At 34.3% G+C, this 11,091-nt stretch overlaps 2 protein-coding genes across 2 annotated transcripts; both read right to left on the bottom strand.

Moving 5' to 3' along the window:
* Window positions 1-296: 296 nt before the first annotated feature.
* On the bottom strand, window positions 297-1,168 carry LOC129305428 (probable nucleolar protein 5-2). The gene is made up of 2 exons (XM_054945459.1): window positions 814-1,168; window positions 297-541 (listed from the first exon to the last, which is right to left on the bottom strand). The coding sequence occupies exons 1-2, from the start codon at window positions 1,166-1,168 to the stop codon at window positions 297-299; spliced, it is 600 nt and encodes a 199-aa protein (XP_054801434.1).
* Window positions 1,169-5,634: 4,466 nt separating this feature from the next.
* LOC129305427 (uncharacterized) lies at window positions 5,635-6,915 on the bottom strand. The gene has a single exon (XM_054945458.1). It carries the CDS (start codon window positions 6,913-6,915, stop codon window positions 5,635-5,637), a length of 1,281 nt encoding a protein of 426 aa, XP_054801433.1.
* Window positions 6,916-11,091: the final 4,176 nt, after the last annotated feature.

The raw sequence follows: 11,091 nt of genomic DNA, 5'->3' as shown, positions 1-11,091 counted from the left end.
CTAGAGAGTGAAAAACTCAAAGGAGTAAAGAACGAGAGTTGCTCGCTCCTGCTTCAGCGACTCATATTTGCCCTAATCGCCATCATCAGACTGTCTCTGCCATCCTCTGCCGCCGTCTCGCCACCATAGGTTCAACTGCCATTCATTATGTGTTTTCTTCTCCCATTATTCCTTTCTTTGTTCTTTTCTTTTTTTAGCTGGTATCTCGATTGTGACTTTAATTTTTTGCATCTCCGTTTTCACACATAACTGTAATTCTCCGTCTCTGTTTTTTTGCTCGTATGTCGGTTTTCTTCTCACTGTAATTCACCGTCTTTGTAATCCTCCTCAGCCTGCACCTGGCCATCCTCAGCAGAATCCCTACGTTTCTTCTTCTTCTCCTTCTTTACAGTTTCTACCTGATCTGAGTCCTTGCCAACATCAGCTTGTAGAGCAGCATCGTCGTCCCCACTTCTCTCTTTCTTCTTTTTCTTCTTTTCTTTCTTTTCTTCAGCAACAGGAAGTTCTTGCATTTCCTCATCCACAAACGCACCGTGAGGAGCTTGACCAAGAGTAGAATCAAGTCTACACAAAATAGAAAACTCCAACACAAAAAAAAAATTGTGGTGCATCCTTTCAAACATAGCAAATGAAGGAAGCCTCCAACTCCCTTCTTCCAATCTTTATCATAGCTTTCTATCTTTGGCTTTCCTTTAGTTAAACCAGCAAGTCTACCTAGTTCGTTGCCTTTAAGACTCCTTAGGCGTGCTTCAAGCTGTGTGAAAGTATATATAAGAAATGGTAGCAAGTGACAACAAAAGTAGGAGAACTAACTAGAGAATAGCACAAGCACCTTGGCTTTGTTTTCCAATCCCATTGAATTATGTTGACAATGTCCAAGAGCATCTTCTATAATCGCCAATGCTGTCTTTGCAGCAAGTGACCGAGAAATTTTACCCTTAAAGTTTTGAGCAGCCTGACCAATTAATGATGCATAATAAATAAGCTCATATTTTGGGGTAGCATGCTTAGTCTTTAGAGCCCTAAGGAGAGCCTTTTCAGCACCAAGTATCTGTACAGTACTCCCTGGCAGCTTTGCAAGATTAAGGAAGCTACCACCATGGGCAATAAGGCGAGCACCAACAAGCTTCCCAACAAGAGCAGTCAAATTGGGTGCAATAGTATTCATCCTGCTCTTAAGATAATCATATAGTTGTGCTCTGTACTTTGAAAGAGACAAAACCTGGTCACACAGTTCTCTAATGCTTATCAAGTCAAGCTTACCAAGTATATTTCTGATATGTTGCAAAAGTGTAGCTATGCATGAGATTTTTGTAATTACTTAAGGTGCGTATTTGCATGTTTCAACTTTCAACTACTCCTCTTGCGTTTTATATTTTTACTGTGGTAAGTTTAACTTTCAATTCTGCCTAAAAATATATAATTTTAAATATGGATAAATTTCTCCATTAACGACAATTGCTTTCTTTGTTGACAACAACCATATGCTGTATTAACCAAAATCATTTATTCCATGAATGACAACTAATTACTTCAATGACTACAACCATAAACTCCATTGACAACAACAGTATGCTCCATTGACTAGTAAACTGTCATAACTAGTGAACCGTCATGCCTCTGTGACTTGTGTTTTTTTCTTACTAATAGACAATGCTAGTGCAGAAATCTGTGAGTTGGAACTTAGTAATGACTAGTATGCATATATCTCTTTTCAACACATGTAATTGAACTTTTCTATTTGTTTTCCAGATAAAGGAAGAAGAAAGATAAAGCAAAGACAACAGTGAAGAGATATACCGTACCATTTCATACGCGCTGCTCCCCTAACCAATTTGGTGAAGTGGCAAAATATGTTAAGAAAGATGAGAAATTACAAAAAAAGGGTTGAGAAGCTAGGATTCCATAGGCTTCTTGATATGTCTTGTAAAAAAATTCAAAGAGATATTTGTGGAGAGTTGATGCGTGCCTTTGACCCCCCAACTCATGAAACATGCATAAGGGGGAAAATCAAGCAAATGAAGGGAAAGGATGTGAATGACTTGATGGGCTTACGTAGTGAGGGTAAGCAGATTACTAGGGATGTCAATATGAATGATAGAGCTTTTAAGAATTTGAGAAATACTTACTATAAAATGCCTTACATGGAAATAGCTGAAATGATTATATCTGGAAAGGAGGTAGCTAAATTTGAGTTACTTTTTATGATGTATGCATTGGGAACCTTGCTATTACCAACCGCAAGTCTTGAGGTTAGCGACCGTATATTGAAGGTCGTTTATGAGACACAAAAGAAACCAAGCGCGTATGATTGGGGTATGTTTATTTTTAATGAACTTTGCAAGGAGGTAGAATACTACAAGAAACAGCTGAGCAAAGGGAAGGGAAGGACAAGGAAGAACGTTGGGGAATGTATCTACTTTCTAATGGTAAGTGTGTGTTCAATTTATATTAATCCAAAGTGATAGCCTTTCAAAGTTTTCCATATAAAGGTTTTATGTTTATATTGATTTGTCAAGTTTTTAGGTATGGGGCTTCCAGAATTTTCCAGTTGGCCAAGGTTGTCCAAAAACCGTAGATGCTTTGAAATATTGGGACGATGATAAAGTGAATATAAGAATAAAGTTGGAGAAAAAGAGCAATCGAGGCATCTTACATGAGCCAACTACTGTACATGATAGTTCATCTACCAAGGTGTATCAAGAATAGGCATTTGTTCACCCGATATGTATAAAATAGAGTACAATGGACAGATATATATGGTCTTATTTATGCACTGAGTCAGTAATTGTCTTGCAGGAAGTAAGGAGGCTATATGGAAAAGTGATGTCGTTTGTGTCTGACATTGGAGAGGAGTTAATGAGCTTATAATCAATGCTACTTGGACAAGGCTCAAGAGAGGAAGAAGGTGAAAAATCACAAGAGGAAGAAGATGATGATAAAAGGGATAGATTTTGAGGGAAAGAATGAGGATGAAAAAATAGAAGAGGAAGGACTTGTTGATGAGGGGACAGCTTCAAAGGAAAAAAATGAAGAAGAAAAATTAGAAAAGGAAGAATATAATGAAGAAGGAGCTGAACAATCAAAAGAGGAAGAGAATGAAGAAGAAAAATTAGAAAAGGAAGAATACAATGAAGAAGGAGCTGAACAATCAAAAGAGGAAGAGAATGAAGAAGAAAAATTAGAAGGTGAAGAAGATAAAGAAAAAGATGATGAACAGCAAGGTTCTCCTAAAGAAAAGGGCAACAATGACGATTCAAAAGAGGAAGAGGATAAGGAGGCAGGTGTAGGAGGGAAAGATTCTGTTGAGGACGAGGAAGGGAGAGGAGAAGAACAATCAAGTAAACATCCTAGAAGATCAAAAAGATATAAAAGATCTGCTGTGAAATCTCCATGGGTTAGAACTAATGTTGGAAAGAAGAGAAAAATGGATGAGAAGGAGCAATTATTTCAAATATGCACAACACCATGTGAGGAAGATGAGGGAGACAAGTAAGTCCCTATACTGTGCCTAAAAATTGACTGACTAAAATATTAGTGACAATCTATTTAATTTTTCCTTCTTCTTCAACAGGATCATTGTAGATTTGTATAGCTACTACTTGACTCGTGCAGAGCTACAATGTTTTTGTGGAAAGAGATGGATTAGTGACAAGGTGATGTCAATGGTTGCCTGAACTTTGGTAGGTGACCAAAAGGAAAATGAAGGGAAAGTCCGGAGACATATCTTTGGTTCTGAGTTCATGCTAAAAATGATCAACAACCCTTTGAAATGGACGGTAGATGACAAAAAGGGAGAAATATTTCCTGAGTTTGTTGGATATAACATTGCTGATTGTGATTTCATTTTTGGCCCAACTCTTTTCCATAGTCACTGGTTTTGCTATGTCTTTGAGACCAAGAATAAGAACTTCTATGTGTTAGATTCATTGGTCAGTAATAGGGAATATTTCTAAAGACATCAGGAAGAGGAAGAAGAAGAGAATGTTAAGAAGAAGGGCAAGGGAAAGGAGAAGAAGAAAGGACAACTAGATCCCAAAGAAATGATGGCAAGAGGATGCGTATGTCTATACTTGTCACTCAATATTACCAACATCTATATTTGTCGTTGTCTTCTTGATTAGTTGTAAATTAATATTACTAACATTGCAAGTCTTGAGTTTGCAGAGGAATTGCTTTCACTCTCTACTTTATGTAGTCAAGCCACAATTGTTTGAGGATGATGTTAGCACAGACATTATATGGGCTAAAGTTCATGTGCAAACTGATACGTGAGTTCCTTTTATGTTTATACATCATTAAGCTTATATTTACATGTGAAAAATTAATTTTACATTATGTTTTTTATTTTGTTTTTGGCCATACTTGTGGGGCGCACGTTATGACATGGTTACAATCGTGGGACAACACTGTGGATAAGAATGGGTATACGATGCCAAAATACTCTGACGTATGCATTCTTTACTTTACATTTTCCCTCTTTCATGTACTACATATTTGTTGTTGTCCCTTGTAAGACTTACTTGTGGTGCAGGATGACCTCTATAAGAAGAAGGTAGAACTCTTGTAGTGGCTACTGAGTCATCGTAACAATATGAAGGAGCCTGAAGCCATGTCCTTGTTAGAAGTATCCTAAGCGATGAGGAAAAAGAAATAAAAGATTTTTTATAGAACCTTAGGATATAATTTTATTGATCATCATATCCCTTTGTATAGTTAGCTCATTTTGTGTAGTTAACTTAGATACCACTAGTTATAAAAGCTTATTATAAGTTTGTAAATGTGGTAGACAGTTTGTTTTATTAATTGCATGTCAACAAGTTGTTATTACTTTATTGACAAGTGTCTATAAGTACATTAACAAGTTAATAATTCACCGTTGACAAGTAGTAATAACTATATTGATAAGGTTGTAATTCGCCATTAACAAGTGCTAAGGTAGTAAGTGCTGTCGTTTCCTTGAAAAATCAGCTAGTTAAATGAACCAGTTGACTACTTAGCTTTGGAGATTGACAAGTACTATTAACTATATTGACAAGGTAGTAATTCGACATTAACAAGTGCTGAAGTAGTAAGTGCTGTTATTCCCTTTAAAATTCAACAAGGTGTAAGAACCGATTGACTACTTAGCTTTGGAGATTGATAAGTACTTTTAACTAGATTGACAAGGTAGTAATTCGACATTGACAAGTGCAGAAGTAGTAAGTGCTGTTATTCCCTTTAAAATTCAACAAGGTGCAAGAACCTGTTGACTACTTAGCTTTAGAGATTGACAAGTACTATTAACTATAGGTAGTAAGTGCTGTTATTCCCTTTAAAATTCAACAAGGTGCAAGAACCTGTTGACTACTTCTATTGCCTATTAACAATTGGATATAACTATATTGACAAGGTGTTAATTCTCCATTGATAAGTGTTGACGCACTTGGTGCTGTTAATCCCTGCGAAAATCAACCAGGTGCAAGAACCTATTGACTACTTGCCATTAGTCATTGATTATAAGGTATCAATTCATTTACAATTTATGCATTTGCTATTGAAAAGTGCTAATACATTATGTACAATAAACCAAAAAGTAAACAAAAACAACTTCCATATATATAAACAAAAAAATACACTTGTCTGTAATATTTTCTAGCATGGATTAGGATTCTTGCAAGTCTTGGAGGTATGACCAATCTCATGGCATATTCCATAATGATAAACCTTTTTGTTTTGGAATTGAGATTCTCTTCTTTTACTCCTTGGCCTACCAGAAGGCCTTTTAGTCATTGGTGGCTCCAAAAAGGTTTCGGTTAATAAATTTGTCACCGTCAATACTTCTGGATGTGGACAGTCATGCGTGGCTATCGGCTTCACGCTGGTGGCATATATCTTTTCTTGAGTAGTAAACTTGTAACATTCATCCACAAAATTGTACACATTGCCATGAAGTAGCTTGATTGCTGCACAAGCATGTGCACAAGGTATTCCACTCATTTGCCATGCTAAACAAGAGCATGTACGTGCTGCAAGATCAACATTTAAGTGTATTAGTCCATTAATTGATATAGTTTGCACAGAGATCAAATTTTCTCTATAAATTTGTGTGTGTAAATTTTCAGCTCTCACAATTTGCTCCATAACTTTTGCCTCAACGTTAGGCCCGAAACCATGTTTCCAATTTCCCATAGCCGCTTTGCTAACGACCATCTTCTTTGCCAATTTCTCTCTATGCTCATGAATCAAGACATTAACATTGTGTTTTCTCTCTTTCACAATCCAAGCATTAAAGGATTCTGCAAGATTAGTTGTGATATTATCCCATCGTTTATATCCAAACTTGCATTGAGCCCATTGATCTACATCCCTTTGGGTTTCAACCCATTGCGCCAATTGTGGACCAAACAATCTTAGATTCCCCATTGCAACATTAAATTCAGCCTCATGCCTTGCATAGGCAATTGCATCAAGTAATTTCAACACATCATCTTTCATGTTGCTCGAGGTACGCGTCTTACCTCTATTGATTTTTGTAAATGCTGTGCTAAAATTTTTCTTCACATGACGGTAGCAAAATGCATGTCTCTCACCACTACCAAATATAGCTTGCACGGCACTAATAATCACATTATTCCGATCAGAAACAATTGTTAACTCTACTGATCTTATTATGTCTTTGACATTTTGAAGAAACCAAGACCAATCTTCTAATATTTCCCCACTAACAATGGCATATGCTACCGGAAATAAGTCATTATTAGTGTCATATATACATGCTGACAGCATTGTTCCCTTGTATGGACCGCTTAGGTGACATCCGTCTACATAAAGTATGGCTCGATAACCTCCTAAAAAACTAGATATAGAGCATCCATAAGCAATGAATAGCCTCTCAAATCTATTATTTGAGGCATTCCATTTTGCAACTGTCATCGGATCAGTTTCCATTAATCAATCACAAATCCAAGGGATTATGCTATAAGAATCTTCTACACGACCATGTATTTCCCGCAATGCTTTTTCTCTTCCCCTATAGGCTTGACTGTAGCTCAATCGCACACCATACTCTCTATACAAGTCTCTTGCAAGTTCATTGGCACCTTTATCTATATTAGACCTTAGAGTATCAACCATGATTGATGATGTTAATTTTGATCTTGCCGGGTGTGACACAATAAGGTTGTCTTGCGCATTATGGGTGTGATCATTGTTGAATTTTATAACCCTTAAAATCTCATTATCTTTCCCTATTGAATATACTGCAATGTTCCATTCACAACCTTCCACCTTGCAATATGCAATGATCTTCTCTTTGTTATTCTTCTTAAACTTGTATGAAAACTTGTGGGAGATGCTATACTTGTACAATGCTTGTCTAAAGGCATCAACATTAGGAAAAAATTGCCCTTTACCTACTAACAAATCCTTCCATTTTATAGAACTCATTTCAGGTATTGGTGTAGGTACCATTTGTACAGCGCATGCCAATTCCGAGTCTTCAATCTCAGGATAGATACTTGGTGGAGAGAAAGAGCATCCATCTAAAACTCTCAATAAATTATCAATCCTGCATTCAATGACAACATTACAATTGTTCTTTTCAACATATTTGCATTAACAAAAAAATTTACACAACTTACACATGTTGGTTCTCTAATGGGCAATCCATTGATGCTTCTATGGTGTCATTCCCATTTGCAACTACAGAGACATGTCCACTTTGTTTATTATATTTGATCAGATGTTCTACTCCATCATCATCAACTAGATTTACAAGTGTGCTTGCATCAACATTGACTGTGAATTTTAACTTGATTATATTACTTTCATTCCCTATAATTGATGATATCATTCTTGTCAACTCTTCATATGTTGTCCCTTCCTTTATTGTTCTAGTTCTAACACTCCCCCCAACATATTGCATACTTCCTTGGTCATCATTTTGAAAATGCCCCCTATATGGAAGAAACATAATATATGTTCTCCTGAAGAACTTACCATCTTACAAGTCAACCTGCATCACACACAATATATTGACAACTAGACAATGTGTATTAATAACATATTTATCCACTATCGACAAGACATAGTGTTCATTAATAGCAGAGATTTTTCAATAAAACAAGCTTACCTCAGATGCTTAGAAATAATATATAAATTGTCCTACATGAAAAAAATAACATAATACATGTTTGCCAGTAGTACTTGCATTCTTACTGGTTAGCCTGCACAGTACAGTGTATTGACAACTATTCATATCATATTAACAACACAACAAAACACTATTGACAACATGTTGAGAGATATTCATATCAGATATTTGTCAATGGAACAATGTTGCGCCAGATTATTCCATATATTAGCTATGCAAATCGAATGATCGCAGGTTTACCCAGAAAGCATTATCCTACCCTTAGACAATAATGAAATCATTAACGCACAAGAAATCGTTTACCCAGCTAACAATGGATATGCTACTGTTGATCGGTAATTTACGTAATCGTTTACAGCCAATAATCATTTACTTAGAAAATTTATTTTCTGCCGATGAAATGTTGCTGTTACAGAAGAAACACTCCCAACTCACTTAGATGAAGACAACGGCTGTAATCATGGACGTGAGGAAGTGAAGATGATCCTACCGTGATCAACAACTATGGATATGCAGCAACCTTCACTATTGCTGATCATGGGTTTCCTCAGACGTGCGCGTGCAAGCAAAATCTTATTTTCAATGCTAGAGGGTAAATGGGTAATTTCACTTTCAGACTTATTCACCCTTATGTCCCTAGGGACCTGGCAGCTATTTCTTAAATTCATGGGACTTCAGCGTATTTAAAGTGCTTCCATGGGACTTTAGACTGATTCTCCCTAAAAAAATGCTTATATCTTGCTATAAGATACCTTCTTTGATGTGGGATTTAAGCTAATATGAAAAAAAAGAACTAATAAAGTTGAGGGATTGAGTTATAAACAAGTCAGAAGTTGAGGACTTAAATTATAGGCAAGTCAAAAGTTGAAAGATTTAATCGCTGCAAGTCATATTTAAGAGACTAAGTTATAGATGAATTAAAAGTTAAAAACTAAAAGATTATTTTTTTCAAAAATAAACATGCTTACAAATCGCTCACTAGTGAGGTCCATACATTGGCAATAAGATTTAAACTCACGACCTTGTAAGTTATAAGTTAAATTTTTATCAATTAAACTATCCGTTGCAATTTTTTGTTGATAAAGTCATGAAAATGAGTCAATATTTTAGAAGAATATTTGCCTTTAAAATGAAAAATAGCATTCATGAGCTTGAACTCTTACCTTAACCTCTATTTATAGAGTCTTGAGCTGTCATTCCTCCATTTTTCAAATGATCAAATTTGTTTTTTTTATCTAATTATATTTTCTCTTCCTTCTTTTTGTTTTTTCCTTGATGACAAATAATTATGTTTTCTTTTAATTCTTTACATTATGAATAAAAAATTTAATGATTGTTTTTTTATTGTTATCAAACTCTTGAATTGACTCTCCAAGTTTATCGTTTTTATTTTTCTAACTTATAAAACTGTGTTAACTCACTCGTAAATTTAAATTAGATAAAATTTGGTTAAACTCATAAGAACTCTTTGAGTTTATCCAATTTATAAAATCATGTCGACTTACTCATAAATTCAGGCTGAATGTAATCAGTTAAACTTACTAATTGAGTTGAGCAAATTAGATATATATATATATATTAAATAAAACTCACTTCATAAAAGTGATAGGACACAATTCAAAGAAAAATAAAACTCAAAAATCAAAAATTAATATTCATAAAAAAGAAAACAACAAAATTAAGTTGTCATATTTTAACATTTTTATGTTGAGTATAATAATATATTAATATAAGTAAATTTAATTTCAACGATTTATATTTAAAATATATCTAAATCAAATTATGATATTATCTTATATTTTAATTATTTAATTTTGTACTTTTAATAGTTATTTATTAATAAAACTAAACCCTTACGACTTTATGATCCGAACTTACAATTCAAGTTTACATTCTTATCATAAGTTTACTTATATTTATGAGTTTGACAACATTGCTGTTTTTAGTTGTCCTTGAAAGAATTGCAATATTAATCTTATATGTTATAATTTTTATATTATGTTTGCATTTACCAATTTTGTAATTTGAGAGAAAATACATATACGTATACGTTGGGGGTGCTTGTGGGCTAATCCTAAGCCCTTTATTACAGGCCATGCTTATTCAATGAAGTCACGTACAAAATACTCCAAAACAGTTTCTAACATGTCCAAAACCTCATGTGCCATGAATCTCACATGAAACAGACCTAACATATCCAAAACCTTATGTGCGCTTAGCCCATTATGGCTTGGTTGGCACATTACCCAACTGACCAACTCTAGAAGGGCTTGTCTTATCCTATTGATATGTCGTCTATTTTTTTTTTTGAAGAAAAAACCAAAAGACGTACATGGACGTGAAACTCAGACAAGGTACAAAGCCAGTTCATGACGGAACTTATAAGGAATCTTTTTTTTTTCTTTTGTTGAGTTAGAGGAGTAAGCAAGTTGAATTTACAAGTAGGATTGAACTCATAATTGTGAGAGAGCTTCCATATGCTAAGCTATAAGGCCATTGGTAAAAAGAAAAATAATAATTAAGGACCCCATTAAAATATTAATAACTACTACAAATCCCAAATTATTAAAATCTGTAATTAAAAAATGTGATAGCCAATTGAAAAATAAAAAAAAAACACTTATGTTATTTGTAATGTCAGTTGAGAATTTATGACTATTTATTGCAAATCTCAATTTTTTGCTATCAATATACAAATAAACTACTTAGGAAATCAATAAAAATATACTTGAAATTATTTGTAATGTTAGTTAGGAAATTATGAGAGTCAGTTTTGAATTGCAAATCAATCACTTGTGATTTTTTTGCTGACAATATATAAATAAATTGTTTGAAAAATCTACAAAAATATAATTGGGATTACTTGTAATATGAGTTAGGAATTTATACCATTGTAAATCGTAAGTCAATTACTTTTAATTTTTTACTATTGTTTGGAAAATTAACAATAAATAATT

The sequence above is a fragment of the Prosopis cineraria genome, unplaced genomic scaffold (assembly GCF_029017545.1).
Source record: "Prosopis cineraria cultivar Desert tree isolate PC_DT_omini unplaced genomic scaffold, ASM2901754v1 PC3, whole genome shotgun sequence".
In the NCBI taxonomy this organism is placed as follows: Eukaryota; Viridiplantae; Streptophyta; class Magnoliopsida; order Fabales; family Fabaceae; genus Prosopis; species Prosopis cineraria.
Note: the sequence above shows the minus strand (reverse complement) of the source record. Positions and strands in the feature narration are given on the sequence as shown.